Consider the following 16,963-nt stretch of genomic DNA (forward strand, 5'->3'; position numbering starts at 1 on the left):
GAAAGTTAGGCTTTCTATCAAGTTCAGCGAGCTTTTCTAAAATACTACCAGGACCCGGAATTAGGCCTTAGAAACATGTGGAACAATAGCCAAATTCCTTTCTACAACCAGGAGCCAGAACAAGCTATTTGATAACCCAGTACCGAGAAATACTGTTTCTAAAAGAAAAGGCAAAGCTAACTTGATATTGACAATTCACAGATGAATGAACGATCTGCTTGTTTTTGAGCCTTATATGGAGATTTTAGGTGAGGTCCAGAGATTCTTATTAGCATCAAAATAAAAACCCCAACAGCAGATCCCCCCCCTCATCTCTTCCAGAGGGGCTTTCAGATTGATCAGGCACTTTTCACTGGAGAGTTACTTGAGGGTGCAAACTTTGGCAGGTGCCCCAGGCTCTGCCCATGTAGTCTCCACTCTGCTCTAGATGGCCACCGAGCTCAGCAGAAGGCACATGGACGCATTTTAAAGGAAATACCCACGTCGAAGCAGCACTGCTCTTTCACAGGCCCCGATTCACTCTAGCATCGTTATGAGAAAGTCCTTCCAGGCTCCTCCTACTGGGACACATCCCAAATGCCCAGCCCAACCTGCCACATCAAGGCTGGAGGTCGCTTTAATTTACTGTTCCACCTTCTCCCTCTGACAAAAGGAATGGATGGCTGGTATTAATCCCCCCAGGCACCCACAGTGGGTTTGGGAACCAGCCCTCTGCATTCTTCTCACCAGCTGAGCATGTTGAGGAGGAATCAAAAAGGCCTTAAGAGCCACTAGGCCTAGAAAAATTCCCCGTCAATCCATCACCTGCCTCCTCCACAGAAGGGTCTGCAGTTTCAGGGGCAGGTGGGGAGAGGGTTGTGAGGGAGTGAGTGGAATTAAGAGTTATGTGTATCTGTTAGTGAGTCTGTGTTTGTGTGTGTCTGCTTGCGTGTATCCCCCATGTGTGTGTGTGTGTGTGTGTGTGTGTGTGTGTGTGTGTGTGTGTGTGTGTGTGTCTAAGCACAGAGACAGGACCAGTAACAGAAGAGCCGGCGAGAGGCCGTGGGAGACTGGGAACTTATTTATAAAAGCTCTTCTGCCCTAAAGCAAGTCAAACTCCCCGCTGAGGAATTGCTTTTTCTTCCTCCCTTTTGAGTCTTGTGTGCTGAACTGACCTCTCCCCCGGCAGAGGTCAGCACTCTGCTCGCCCTGTGAGCACTCGGCCTTCTGGGGCTTGGTCGCCTTAGAAGCCCAAAGAAGAGAGAATTCTTCAGCTTTAATTTCTGAGAGAAAAGCTGTTGTAAATCTCGTGAAAAAGCTGTGTTTCTTCTGTTTTTTTTTTTTTTAAAGAAATATATACGTTATGGTCTTTTGGGAACCGTGGAGAAAACAAAAGGCAAACATGAAACTATACTAGAATCCCCTCCCACAGCCTGCTTCACCCACTAAAATAAATCAGGCTGGGTAATGAATGAGGTTTTAAGAAATGTAACCGAACTTAAAATACAAGGTCAGCATCTCATCCTAGGTAATCCTTTGGAGGATGAGAAATTCTCCTGATTTTCCCACAGGGTTATTTCAGATGCGCTTTCTGAGCCAAACTATTTTAAAAGCATTCACTCTTCTACTGCTCTGCCAAATGTGAACTTGAGATTCTCATGCACTTTTCGAGAGCTTATTAATGATATTAATGATCATGGATCAAAGGCAAACCCCAGACAATTATTTAGGTGCTTTAAAAACTCATCTTCTGTACGAGGGTAACAACTTCTCAGGGCTGCCAAAGACGAAGCTGTGCCGGGTCTAAAGCAGCATTACTGTCGGGCCTTAAGGAGAACACAAAACACGTCTCTTTGTATAATTAAAATGTATGCTTATTGACACCTTATCACCAAAGCCTTTTCCATTTGTAAAGCAGGTACACTTCTGATTTTCAGAAAGCCCCTCTCTTAAAGGATCCTCAGTTCTTGGCAGACCCTGCCTCTTTTAACATCTAGCATTTAAACACACATACCCTATGTTTTTAAACAATAGTTCCCAACTATGGCTTCTCACAAGAATCATTATTTGAGGATCTTTTAAAACCGCCAACACTCAGTCCGTATCTCAAGGATTCTGATTTAACTAGAAGCTACCCAGGTAATTCCAATGTGTGGCCAGTATCCAAAACCGGTTTTTAAACAGGTGGAGAAATTAACACATTGGAGTGATCTGTTTACCTCAAGATTCTACAGGGCCAAGGATGGCACTTAAAATATTAGAGATAATTTTATTTGACAGATGAAGAAATTGAGGCCTGGGACATAAGTGGCTTGTCCCAAAACACACAAGCAGCTGCCTGGACGCAGGGCTTGCTGCGTGCAGCGCCATGCCATCGTTTAGTCTCCAGATCCCCAGTCCAGGTCCGGGGCATCTTTCCTATGGGCTAGGCCATATGGCGCGCCGCCCTGACCGAAACATGAAGAAGAAATGGGTTTTGCTTCATCAATTGCAGTAGTTGGTTCTCGGCATTTCACGCAGTTACTCAAATGTATTATTCCAACCTGACATTAAAATGCTTCTGAAAAATTATGTACAGGACCTGAGGGAAAATACATTTATAAGCAACTAGTCAGGCTTGGGATTCTGTCATGAACGGTGGTGTAGAGAAAGATTCAGCACAGGATTACATTCAGTGCTGAATCAAGGACTAGATCTGCTTAGAAAATGGAAATGAATCCACTTGGGAAACGTTAAGATTCTCTGGAAAGGAGTCAAGGTCGCATTCTTTAACCCCTCACAAGAGGGGTCTATCTTAGCTCACAATTGGGAGCAGAAGTGGGAACATAACTGCATAGTAAAGACCACCCCAAAACTTTACAGGCCAATTTAATCATAACGTCCCACACAGGGTTTTTCAAACCTAAATCTTTAGGACCAATGATTCAAATGCATAGCTCCTTTGAATATTTTAACTCAGTATTCAAACCCTCAGAATTGCTTCAAGGAGAAAAAGTCTCTTAACAAATAGAATATAATTTTAAATAGCATGTTCGGAAAAATAGATGTATATTCCTTAGGGTTAATTCACTTGTTTTGAAGAAAAGTGATACACGTTAATTTTTAAAAGTTTTACTTTTTATTCATAAAACAGGTTCATTTCCACTATATACTATTTTCATCTCCTAGGCATGCACAACTATTTAAATAATTTAAACAAATGAGAGGACAAGGCCAACTGGAAAAGGAGCTCTCCTGGTGATTACTGTAGTGTTTGGCTTTTTAACTTGATTGAAGTAAGTTATTCTAGGGATCTGTCAAACCCACACCTATAGTTGCCTGATCAGATGCTTTGGGGTTGAATGTGTGGTTTTATTGGGTTTTGTTTAATTAAAGAATTATGATTTTTGTTAAGTAACTATAATGACAATTATAAGGTAACACATGATGATATGCTGCATAATAAAACTTATTTGAATGGAATTTGAAGCCTAGTTCTGAGTAGTTCTCGACAATTAAAGGCAATAATTTCACCACTCAAGTCCCCTGTTATGCTATACAGTGACATATATTATTTGTTCCTTGTCTGGCTAAATAAAGAAAGAAACCAAATTAGAGGGAGTTCTGCAGACTTCTGAGAATCTAATTATATCATTAAATTCTCATACCAATGATATGTAAGGTTAGACTCCTGTCTTGAGTAATTAGCTGAATTAACTTCATTTTACAATGCTTAATTTATTTTGTACTAAGGAAGGCTTTAAACCATTTAACAGAATCAGCTTAATTTTGATTTTTTACTTGCTCCAACGTGTTTCAATTCATTAGTGTTTCAGTAACAAGGAATGAGCTCTCTTGGTTTGTCTTAATAAACCAAGCATGGACATTTCCTCAGAAGAGAAAAAAAGGGAACTGAAAATGACTTCCATATTCAAGTCATAGCACGCTGAATAGAGAACTTTTGGCTCTCAGGAAAGCCATTTGTTACCTCAAAAGGAAGGCCACTCACTAGAATTTGGTAGAAACATTACAGTGGGGCCTGCCAAGAAGGAACTCAAGGAAACTGAGAAGAGGCAACACTGTGATCCCAGCCACTCTCTTGGGCACAGAAGTTTCCTTCTCTAAGTGCTCTGCCCTCACCAGGCTCTTTCTGAAATCAAAGGCCACTGATATGCACAACAATTTACGCTAAAATCCAAACAGGACATCAAAAGCAAACAATTAACTGTGATTCCATTGTTGTCCCCAAGATATCCCATTCATAGACAAGTGACATTCTCCCATAACGCAAAATAGAGGGTTTTTGTGAAGGTTGCTTTTTATAAAAATGAAACACATTTTCCTACTTCTTTCATATTAAAATGAGTGAACAAAAAAGCTGCAGCACTTACTCCTCTCCCTAAACTTTGCTCCTTTGTGTTTAGCAATTTATATGCATATCTGGATGACAATTAACCTCCAGTGGCAAAGAAAAGAAAAATGTGTAAGAAAAATCACACTGACTGTTGTCAGACATTTCTTACAGACATAAAATAATCTAACAAAGCAAAACCCAACACCAACCTCTCAAAAAGTTGTTTGCAAGCACATCAAGATAACTTAGAAGCCACGACACTGAGAAAGTTAGGGTGTTTAAAATTATAACATTAATCGAACAGGGTCCACATTTCTTCCAAGCATCAGAGTTACAAGGACTTGAGTATACATTTAATTTGGGGTTTTAAGTAAGTGATTGAAGAACTTATTCTTTTCAACCAAGAATAGATAACATCTCAGGTTTTCAGATGCTGAATTACTAAGATTATTAAAAATATCAAAACACGTGCCACTCCCACAGTAGAGAACTCTTCACTTCCCACCTAATAAGCAACGAAAAGTCCTAGTGGCCATTTTCCCCTTTGCACTTCCAAATATCCAAAGAATCACACAACCACTCAAGTAACAAGAGATCCAGGGGTGTTTCAGACACGTGGAAGGAAAATGCTTAAAGGCAAAATTCCTCAAACAAATGCCATAGTGCACGGAAGCAAAGAGCTATTTTGTCCGTTAATCCTGTTAAAATCCAGTGTCCGTGATGGCTGCGAGGCTGTATCAATCCGTAACCAGTGGTACTATTCTCCCTCTTAGATCACAGTAATTGTTATTTCCACAAATACACTGGACTCTAAAGCTAAGACTTTTCTTACATCATTAAAAGGACAAGAATAGGCTTTAACCATTGGCCCAGGTTAGCTAATGAAATAAAAACTTCTCAATAAAAACTTTTTCTAGTGCCTCCAGTTCAAACATCTCCTAGTTCTGTGGCAGGCAGCAGTGATTGTTCTGGAATAGCTGTCTTTTTTATTCTAGCCTGGGAGCTTATTATTTACTCTTTATTGTTTATTTATTCTTCTGGGGAGCTTTTTGTTTCTCAGCTTATATTATTTGTGCCTCCTCTGTTTAAACTGTTCCAATAATTGTTTTTGTTTAAGAATTCAGTGGCACACTGTGGTCCTGTCTTCATGAAGAGCACATCTAAAACATGGATCACTGAGGAGCCCACGATGAGCCATGGAACTCGATGTCATACCATTTCCTTAGGTTTCTATTCTGTACAGTCCACCCATACTGGATGAAAAGGATCTGCTCCACTGCGTTTTGCATTCTGTTGGGCTCCCTCTTATCCTGTAGAATCCTTTGACTAGAATCAGCTGGGAGCAAGAAAAAAGCTGGGAGGGAAGAGGAAAAGATACCAGTGAGCAGTGCCATGTTCCTGTTAAGGGTGGTCAGGCTGGGACCACAAGAAGGGTCAGGTTTCCAGGCAAGGTTTGGATCATCAAAGGAAAAGCATCTATATCCATGGCCAGGTGTGGTGACCAAGACTGAATTTCATGACCTAAAATGATGCCACGAAATATGGTTGCTTCTTAAGGAGTCTTACCCTACAACACAAATGGGGAGAGAAGACACGGGGAAAGACAGAATGAGCTGGGACAAACCACTAATTAGTCTTAAGCATAAACTTACACTGTTTCCATATTCTGTTATTTCGTTGGGCTTTTTCTGGATTATTTTTTCTGCTAACTCCAACACTTTTGGGAATATATTTGATTTTCCTTGTTACTAGGGAGGCGCTACTTCAAAGGACCACCCAGTGTTGAGCAGAAAAAAAGATATATTTGATGGGCTGCCTTTGAAGATGGTTTCTTCCTTATTTTAGAATGAAACTGAGTTAAGAAAGTCCTCAGTAGGTGTCTATCCAAAATAAGTCATTGTGATGATTCACTACATAACATTTCAGCAAGCCCACTAGAGACATTAGTGGGTGATATTGTAAAACTAGGCTCCTGTTTTGAAACTTTAACTGCCTGTGAAGACTTCCAAATGGGAAACTGGAAACTCCAGCCACTGAGCTCCCCTTGGGTTCTGGTCAGTCTTGAACCTAACCAAAATCTTAAAGGTGAGGACAGGGACAGGAACTACAAACAAGAACAAGCGTCTGCCATGTCTTCCCCTAATGCTGGCCCAAACTATATGCAAACGTCCTGCAATTCATAGGGTAAGTAACAGTTCACTGGGTGCTATGGCTGTCACCCTTAAGAACCTGAGAACAGAGTGACTCATACACTAAACCCAGGTGCTTTACAAGTTTGAGGGAGCAGAAAGATGCCCGTGTCCACATGAGGGCCCAAGCTGATGAACTGGAGGCCACGGGTAGCCAGGCCGGAGGAAATAAACACCAAGGAGTCTCCAATTAGATGGTAGTTCTTGAACGTGAGCATGTTTTAGAATCACCCAGTTTCCCATTCAGTAGATCTGGTGTGAGGCCCAAGATAGGCATTTTTAACACATTTTCAAACAATGATGTCGGTGTGGGACTAGATGCTGAGAACCGCTGGCCTGTTCCTTTACTGCTGCCCTCGTCAGACTGAGGGGCGGGATAAATCATACCCCTAGAACTGAACTGTGGCGCTGTCTTTGTGTTGCCCAACGCATGGTCTGTACAAGGAGGCACATGGTCGGTTTCTTCTTATAGTTCTTCATGAACGGTGCTATCCCTGATAATGTGAATGGATGTTTATCATTAAAACAATTTTCTGAAGACAATTATAAAGTATGATGAGAAAGTAGCAATGTTGTTAGGATAAGCATATAGGCTCCTGGAGTTGACTGCTTTGAAAGCTAACCCCAACACGGATATATATTTTCTATTTAAAATAATCATTCTAATTCCTTTGAAATCACAGCATCTATACACACTTCTCATTTTTCACAGGTTTGGCCACTATATACTCAACCACAACTTTGCAATCCTCTTTAGTAAGTTAGTGGCCTCTTTCGTACTTCTTCCTTTTCTTGGTTGGGCTGCCCTGAATTGGAGCTAATCTTTCAGTGTTTGTGGCTGAGCCGGTTTGCTCTGCCTGCCCTGGCTTATTTTTCATAAGATGTCTGGAGGAGAGTTTTTCCAAAACATGCAACTCTTCATTAGACACAGTTTTTGCCAAATCTTGTTTCAAAAGTAACCCCGGATCTGACAGCTCTAAAGTTGGTAAAACCCTGACAGCTTTGCTTTTTTCTACTAATATTTCTCTCGGGACTAATCGATCAATTCCAAGAGGCACTCTCTTGTGGTGGTCGAAGTCTTCCACAGAGCCGCAGTTCCTGCGCTTCTGCTGTGTTCTGGCCCCTCGTGGACTTTGTTTTGGACCTGGTGATGCTGACTCACAGCTCCAGACAGGGCTCCTGCTTAGAAGCCCTGTGTCTAACCACTCCCCAGGATGAGGTTTTTGCTGGCTGCTAGTGTCTTCTGGCTGGGTCTGATGAACATTTTCCAGCTTTTGAACAGTTAGCCCCCAGTGGCTCCCAGCTGCCTTTATGTAATCCTTTGCTTGTCCCATGGACTCTGACGGGGGACTGGATGAAGCCTGAGTACCACCCCTTCTCACTGCATTCTCTGCAATCACTGAGTCACTACATGTTCTCACAATGTTTCTGCTGCTCTGTGATTTGCTCAAGATGCTGCTTTTTGTTTCAGCTCTTTTCACACTAAAACAAACAAAAAAAAGATTTTTTTTTTGTTTCGTTAAGCTGTAATGGCATAGTTTCCTCCAAATTCCCCTTACCACATTTCCTACACCTGAAAAAAGAAGGCGCACGCTACTCTCCCTTTTCCCTATTTTCCTGGCAAATCTAGAAAAATCCACAATCGTATGTGGATTTTTAAATGCAGACTGGATCAAGCAATAGCCTTCATGTTTCCCAATACATTAGGACACACCAAGATATACTGTTTATTGATCACTGGGTTATCAATGGAGTTTAGAATTCATATTTTATCTTAGGCAGACATTTATTTCAGATGTTAAGAGTCAGTATTGTCTACATTTGATATATTGATTCCCGCCCCCCCCAGAAGTACCTGTTCGAATACATCCAAAGCAGAGGCTGTGTTTACGTTTCTATGTGTGTATGTGTACAAGAACATGCTTGTACATGCATACACACACACACACACACACACACACACACATACACACGATTTTCATTTGTAAGTAAAGTATCTTCCAGAATTTCTCTCAGGCCATTTCAAGGTATTACTCAAATATAAACACCATTTAGCTGATGTCAGGCTTGTTCATTATCATAAGAATTGGGATTCAGTTAATATAACTTGAAATGTTCTGGAAGAAATTCCAGAGAGTATAAAAGAAAAAATTCCAGAGAGTAAGGAAAGAAAGAATCATGGCAAACACAAGAGAGTGTGTATGTACACACACACACATGCACGCATGCGTGCGTGCACGCATGTGCACATCTTTTTTACAGCACATACAACAGTCAATGCAAACTTCACTCTGATGGTAAAATTCACATTGAAGGGCAGGATAAAATCTACACGGAGAAAATTTAGAGACTAGAGACTTTGACTTCAACATATATTTTCAGGCTTGAGAATGGCAAGACATTTCTTAAACCACCAAACTCAAAACGATGAAGCTGAAATATTTAGTCTGGAAAGAAATATATATATATTCACATTTTCACCGTTGCTATCAGGGGCACAAGGATTATCGTAATTATGTTAGGGTCGAAACAAGTATCTTAGGAAAGAAATGTATTTTTTTTAGATCTGTCTAGTCACTTTGAAAGTTGTATGAAACATACCACTGACAGGTGCTTTTCATCTTCAAAGCGCTTGTAATTAATTACTCTTTGCAACACACCTGTGAAGCAAGGGCTTGATTTCTGTTGTCCAGAAAGCAAGAGAACAGTCAAGAAGGTGGAAGAGCAAGTGTGTGACTTAGGGCAGGCTCAGTGCCAGAGGGGGCTTTGTGATTAAATCCCGTGCGTTCTTGCTGAATTCTAGACTTCACATGATGTAGCCACATATATAGACAGAACTGAGAAAAAGGAAACACATTGGACCTACATTTCTTTGAAAGCATTTCTCTTGAGCTTTGCACTGGGAGGAAGTGGACTCTCCGCACACTCAGCAAAATAATCAGACGCTCCATGGAGAGGTCTTTCTGTCTCCTCCAAAAGATAACAAAGATTCAACAAGAAATCTATTAGCTGAACATGAGAAAAAACAGTTATACTCTAGATGCCCCAGTGAACACATTAATTTTTGTGAGGACTAGATGCAACTGCTTAGTATTAGACTATTTTAATTTTTTTAAATCTAGAACTTCTGATAAATTGTCACTTCTTTTGAACTCTCAGCCCACACACTTCATACATTAACATACGCCACAAACATACGAGGCTGTGATGGAAAGGATGTTGATTCCGAACCATCTGGGAACTCTTGGCCAATGTCTGATATTTCTCAGGCCTCAACTGTGACAAAACCCAGAATTACAGTGCCAGGCAGCAGCATGTTTGCGAGCTTTGATCTTCCAGAGAAACCTTGTCCTGCGGTGGTCTCTATCCTGGCTATCCCAAGAATTGCCCATGTTTTCTCTGGTTACAAAAATACAGAATGTGGCCTTTGCAATACTCAAGACTGCATTGAGAGTTAAGTCTTTTAATACTGGTACCTTGAAAACTGAGCTTGTGACTCTTGGTTGCTAAAAAACTGGGACTTTTTTCCCCCTTAAATAATAGCATTACTATGGTTTTATATAATTCAGAGATCATAGGTCTAAGACTACCTATCCTTAGACTTACATTAGAATTAACGACAGCCCCTGGGAGCCTGGTAGATGGCAGCCATCGGTATGATGCTTCCTTGTCCCACAGGCCGATGTATGAGCTTTGTCTGACCACTGCCCTCCCCCACTAGCCTGTAGCTCTCACTAACCCTGCCTATGGGTTCAGACCTGGACCAATGTCACTCAAAGTCATATCCGGTTATGACCTATGTCAGTTTTAAAAGTCAGCGAACAGAATATTACAGGTATCATTGGATTATACTGCATTTTGATGCTCCTCCCTGCCACAAGACTTACTAGTTGACCCAAAAGAGCTACACTTTAAAAGTTAAATGAAAGATTGAGAGAGACTGAGATTTATGTGTGAAACACTTCTAAACATGCCCTATAAGTACAGTAGATTTCCCCCTCACAACCACACCCTATAAGTGCTGTATTTTCAGAGCTGAACAATTAACATAAGGAGCATGAGTCAGGCTTTGAACAACTCTGTGGGAACCAGAAAGCCTTTTGCTATGAGGAATGATGTAAATTCCCCAAGGCTGGAAGAAGTCCACAATGGAAGGCAGTCAGGGTCATAAATAACAACAATGGATACTGCGGAGACCACAGAAAGTAGGATGCCGTGACAGTGACACTTCGAATCTCATACTGGATTCAATCACTGCCCTTATTTATTTATTTTTAAACTTAGTTTAAAGAACATTATGTATTTCCTATGGGAACTTCAAAAACTTCTTTAAGAAACAGGACAATTGACTGTCATCCCAAATTCCTGTGACAACAAACAATGGGGGAAAATATCCTTGGAAGAAAAAGGACAACAGAAAAAGTGACATAGTGACAAAAGGAAATGTCCAGTTCAAAAAGTGTAAACCCCATGGCTTTGTTTTGAAAGGGGGGGGGGGATGTGAGCGAGAGAGAGAGAAAGAGAGAGAGAGAGAGAGAGAGAGAGAGAAAGAAAGAAAGAAAGAAAGAAAGAAAGAAAGAAAGAAAGAAAGAAAAAGAAAAAAGAAAAAAAGGCCAAGCAGAGTCTCCTGCTTACAAATTAAAACCACATTTGGCAATTTGTTGAAGGAGGCATATTTACATTTGTATAAAGACTGGGTGGGCAGAAAAAAAAAAGAGATTAGACTCCTTCAACCCTTGAACTGTCAGATCTTATTAGAAATCTCTCCTTCTTACATTTCTAGGGTCAATTCATTCCCCTTTGTTGCTAAATCCCAGCCTGCGTTCTCGGTCACTGGGCCCAACAAGTGGGTCTCCAGAGGAAGCAGCTATCACCTGGGAACAGGATTTCCCAAGGGAGTTGTCCTGATTACTTTTTCACATCAGGCATCAAAATGCAAACCATGGCTTATATAGAGGTAAAACTCTTAGATGCAGATAATGTATAGCGTCTGCTGAGATTTCAAGTGCTTCTTGGTTGTACATGGACAACACTACCCCTTTTTAAATTCTGCCTTGACATCTTCTGCAAAGAATACAGATAAATCCAACACCATTAGAAAGGCTACTAGTTGGCCATCCAAAATCCAGAGTTAGTCCGCCATGGGAACTCTATTTATTTTTATTTTTGGCAATTCTTTGAGGATTTTAGTTTTACAACTTTCCACCTGTAAAGAGTGTCTAGATAGATAGACTTCCAGGAGAAAACAGAAGTAGGGCAAGGCCACGAGCCCCAGAAGGAGTCTAATCTAGGGAGCCTGAGCAGCCCGGGCAGGCTCCCAGACAAGTGACCAGCCGGGTCCCCATCCCTGGGGATGCTCTGGGGACCAGGGAGCCATGCTGAAGTCGAGAATGGCCATAGCGCATGCCCCAGTAAGGGTCCAAGAGGGAGGTTGAGCAGGTAAGAGCTCGAGTACGATGGATGACATTACCTCAATGCTGTCTGGTCTGACTTGGGAAACACATTTTAAATTCTTGGACAGAAAGAACTGCAAAGAGATCCCTGGCCAGAATGAGCTGGGCAACTAAGACTGGTTTCCTGCCTCTAATCAGAGAATGAGCTGGACTAAAATACTGGTTGAAAGTATACTGGTTCATTAAATGTGCTCCAATGTCTTGCATATACATGACTATTTTCTAAGCCTCTTGCAATGAAAACATCAATTCATGTAAAACAATTATTACTAACTTAGTATATATTTTATATCATGTATTTTTCAAATCTGCAAATACTAAAACTTTACTTACCACCAAAGGAAAAAAAGAAATACTGGTTGATATTCAAGTTACAAAGGCAAGTTGAAATTGTTGATAAATCAAAGTGTTCACTTCACAGTGCCTTAATGAGTGCTATTTTTGAACAGAACACTCTTGGATTAATGAGGGATGTGGAGAGAAGTTGGCCTAAAAAGACATAAAAAAAAGCATCTGCTCTTGAGTTTATAATCTCCTTGAGGAGTCTGTAAAATACATCTGGGGCTCCCAAAGGCTAGTGGGAAGATGGGCTGTATCAGATATATCGAGGGAGCTTTTCAAAATATAGATTCTCAGGACCCATCCCTGAAAGTTCTGATTCACAAGATCTGAGGTGGGGCCAGATCTCGATTTAGGTTCCCCGATGATTCAAGAACTGCGGACATACATGAAACAACAGCTCAACAAAACAGAGAAACATAAACATGGTACACTGAGGCAGCGTTTGCAAAGTGTGTTATGGTCACCCCAGGCATCAAAATCACTTGGCGGGGGGGCTTGTTCAAAAATATTCTGGATTCTCCCCCAGGACCTACTATGATTTGATCTCTGGGCGGTGGGGTCAGGGCATTCGCATCTTAGGTAAGCACTCCAGTGATTGTGATACCCAGCAGAGTTAAGGAACTTCTACCCTAAAGTAGCATGGAAATGACAACTGAGCACAGTCCAGCAGAATCGATCAGGCAACACTAAACTCTTTGCCAGGCATTATTCAAGAATCTTGTGGAAAAGGATGTGAACCCACAGAAATCATATTTGCTCTCATGAAGACTCTATCCCAACGAGGAAGACAAGAAACAAATAAATATATAATGTGTCAAGTGTCAATAACGTTACAAGGAAAAATAAACCTCTAAAAGGTCATGGGGGTTGTTTTACATATATGGTGGTCAGGGAAGGCTGTGGTTAGATAACAAGGTGGTTTTACTCAGAGACCTGAGTGGAGAACAAGCCACGTGAGCATATGGGGAAAAGCATTTCAGGTAGGAAGAAGCGAAAACACTGAGGCTCTGAGGACAGTGTGTGTTGTAAGGGGGGAGGAACAGGAAAGCAATTCAGGAAGAGGTTGTTGAACAGGTAAGAAGTCTGTGTGTGTATTGGTGTGTGGGGGCAAATCATGCACGGCTTTTATAAGGGTGGCACATTTTATTCTAAGGAGAATGATGGGCCTTTGGAAGTTTCCAGGAAGAAAAGTGACTTGACATTAGAAAAGAATCACTTTGGGTATAGCGAGGGACAAGGTGGAAGCAGGGAGACCAGTGATGAGGTTACTGCAATAGACAACTCAGAGACGATGGGCCTTGGAGAAGGTGGTAGGAGGATAAGTGGTTAGATTGGAAATATAATTTGAAGGGGGACTCAAAAGGATGTGCTGATAGACTGACTATAAGAGGTGAGAGGGAGAGAAAAGTCAAGGATAACTCCAAGATTTATGGTTTAAATAACTGGATGAAGGAAGTTATCCTTTACCAATACAGGAAGTACAGGGAGAGGGGCAAGCTTGGGAAAATGGAACCAAGATACCAATTTTAGGTATGCAAACTTACCTCCTAGATATCCAAATGGAGACACTGAGCAGGCAGTTAAGATATAGGTTATAGGAAGAGAGAGGTCTGGGCTGCAGACGCAAAGCTGGGAAGTCCACAGAGATGGCATTTAAAGGTATCCCTCAGGATGAGCTCCTCTAGGGAACGAGTTTGGATGAGAAAAAAGAAGTTGAGAATGAGGAGGATTCAGGAAAGGAGACCGTGAAGAAACCATCAGGGAGAGAAGAGAAAAATCAAGATAACATGACATCCCTAGAGGCAAGAGAAGAAAGTGCTTCACTGAAAGTGACAACTGTGTCAAATGCTGCTGACTGGTTAGAAATGAAAAGTGATCAACAAAAGGTGTTTCTGGTGAAGTGCTGGGACCCAAGCCTACCAGGGATGGGTTCAAGAACATAGTGGAGACTAGAACTCTCCAGTAGAAATATATCATGAGTCATGCATATAACTTTAAATTTTATACTGACCTGTTAAAAAAGTAAAAGGAAACTGGTGAAATTAAATTTCAATGATATATATTATTTAACCCAATATATTAAATGTTATCATTACAATATGTGATCAATGTAAAAATATGGAGATATTTTATATTTTTATACTACATATTTGAAATCTGGTGTGTATTTCATATCATTTCTGCCTCACCACATTCTGAATGCTCCATAGCCAAATGTGGCCAGCGGCTACAGTGTTGGCCACCACAGGTCTAGATAACACTTCTGAAGAGTCTGCAGTAAGGGGGAACAGAGAAGTGGGGTGGTAGCTGGATTGAGTGAAGTAGTTAATAGAGGGTGAGTCAGTGATAACTCTGGAACAGGCATATTTGGACAGATGTGATCAGCCACCATGTACCAATCTCTGACTGGGTGTCAGGCACTGTTTCATGTACTCACCAATGTCACTTTGAGGCAGGTGATATTGTTCTTACCACACTCCAGGGACCTGATTCAGCATGACTAACAGCATGGATGGCAAATGCCACTACTCACCTGACAAACATGGTGTCTGCTGGGAAAATACTGCTGCCTGCTTTTAGCCGCCTGGCTGCAGGCACTGAGACATCATTATTAGTCTAAGTTAGAATTGAGAGGGGCCATGATATCAGGCTGATGGTCACGTCCAGAGCCCTGTGTATGTACCATAACCACAGCTCGCTCCTCACAACCATGGCTGGAGGGGTGTGACAGGAGCTATCGCACCAAATTCTTGTTTCCAGGACTGCAAAACATCCTGCCTGATATGAAGGCAAGACTGGGAGAAGAGGGGCATAAAAGCTCTTTAATGCTAGTAAGATATTTCTCACAGTAGTACTTAATATAGTAATGACTGTGGTATTCTCTGTCCTTATCTTCTGATAGCTGGATCTATTTTCTCATGGTTATGTACATGAGTTTCTTCTAATTCTGTTTTGTTCATTCTCAAATAAAAATAATAACCCGACCAGAATATTTTAAAAGTAGGTAATTCATGGTAGAATATTTGAATATAGTCTTAGGTCACATTCTAAACGTTACTGTTTTTGACTTTCTCATGATCTCCTCTGCTGAGCATGACATACACAGAGTTGATCAAATTGGGTTAACACTCGGGGGCTGAGAGGCGGTGTGCAGAGGCGAGGGGCACGGAGGAAAAGGTCTGGCATTCCTTGGTTCCTTGCGTCAGAACCAGTTTCTCAACACCCCAATGGCTGGCTTCTCATCTACTTTTCAGGATAGTTCGAGAAATTAAAACGCAGCAAGGTGTATGAACCACACTTTGGAAACTGGAAAGCACCAAGCGTGTTTTTTGATATTATTATAAAAAGAAAAAAATCCCTCATGCCTACACAAACCACATGAGGTTTGTAAGAAGGCAAAAGACACCTTGCATTTGTAGAGAACTTATAGGATTAAAGTCCTTTCCCCCACATCTCATCAGAGTCTTAATGAGTATTTGGCAGACAGGTATGGTCCCTATTTGCCAGAATGAGAAGGATGAGACCGAAGAAACTAAGTGTCTAAGCCCCCACAGTTAGCTAGGGGCAGAACTGAGTTGAGAGGGCCTGGCTCTCTGAGCAATGTTCTCTCTACTGTACCCGGTGGGTCAGTTGCCATCATGGTTAGGGAGAGATGGAGTTATAGAAAGCGTACAGGATGCTGAGTCATCTTTGGGTCCTTGGGTCTAACTCCCTCCCGGTCACTACCTCCTGGTGAGATCTGGACAAGCCACTTATCTTCTCTAAACATCAGTCCTTTTACCTATAAAAAAAGGATGGTAGTAATGTCTTGGGAGTGGACGCTCACTCATTTTCTGGAAATAACAGTCAAACTTTCTTCTGGGGAACCATGTCCCCACTCTCCACCTAATGTCCATGCTTTTCAAGAGGCCTGTCTCCATGCCTGACTCGAGAAGTGGGCCTGTGACCCAGTCCAGGCCAATCAGAGTGCAGAATTCATGAGCCTCAAAGAGAAGCATGAGCAACAGGTGGCCTGGGAAGAGACCTGCTCTCTTTTCCCATGGACCTGGGATGCTGGGAACGACCACTTATAAACTGAGAATGAAGCCAATATAGTAAAAGGCAGAACCAAAAGATGGTCTTGATGACATTCTTTGTGCCTCTGATCAAGCCATACCTGAATCCTGGACTTTTCAGGCACATGAGCCAACAACCTTCCTTTTTTTTTTTTGCTAAGCCATTTTGAGTTGGCCTTCCTGTCTCTTGAAAACTAAAAGGTTCAAGACTGATACAATCTCTTCTCAGGTTTGTTACAGTGAATGAGTTATTGTATACGACAGCCCTCTGCAAACAATAAAGGTCTTATGCAAACAATAAGAGCTGAGCAAAAGTAATATATTATGGTCTCATTTGGGGGCCAACAATAATATTAAAATGTAGAGCTAGAACTACTTTCAATTCTTTATGATTTTATAATAAGGTAAAGAGAAAGTTATTCTCGAAGGTTAGTGTGATGCCTAATGATTTTCAGGGGCATCAGTATTCTGAAATGTGACCTGGTTGAGTTACTTACAGAAAAGCAGCCCAAGTAGAACAATATGGCAGTGACCACAATTTGGACCACAATGCAACATGACCATGCAGAAGCCATAGATCTTAAAATGAGGAAGAGGTCTCTCTCTCCCAAA

At 41.4% G+C, this 16,963-nt stretch overlaps 1 protein-coding gene across 1 annotated transcript in view; it reads right to left on the reverse strand.

Annotated features, from left to right (window-relative positions):
• Positions 1-3,074: 3,074 nt before the first annotated feature.
• The window catches only part of SLX4IP (SLX4 interacting protein), a 174,401-nt gene continuing 160,512 nt past the window's right edge, over positions 3,075-16,963 (reverse strand). Inside the window, exons 7-8 of the mRNA XM_039874485.1 lie at positions 9,368-9,471; positions 3,075-7,983 (exon numbers count right to left, since the gene is read on the reverse strand). Of these exons, the coding sequence (XP_039730419.1) occupies positions 7,263-7,983; positions 9,368-9,471 (825 nt within the window). The 3' untranslated portion in view covers positions 3,075-7,262. The remainder of the gene's footprint in view (positions 7,984-9,367; positions 9,472-16,963) is intronic.

This window comes from Pteropus medius, unplaced genomic scaffold (genome assembly GCF_902729225.1).
Source record: "Pteropus medius unplaced genomic scaffold, Ma_sr-lr_union100, whole genome shotgun sequence".
Classification (NCBI taxonomy): Eukaryota; Metazoa; Chordata; class Mammalia; order Chiroptera; family Pteropodidae; genus Pteropus; species Pteropus medius.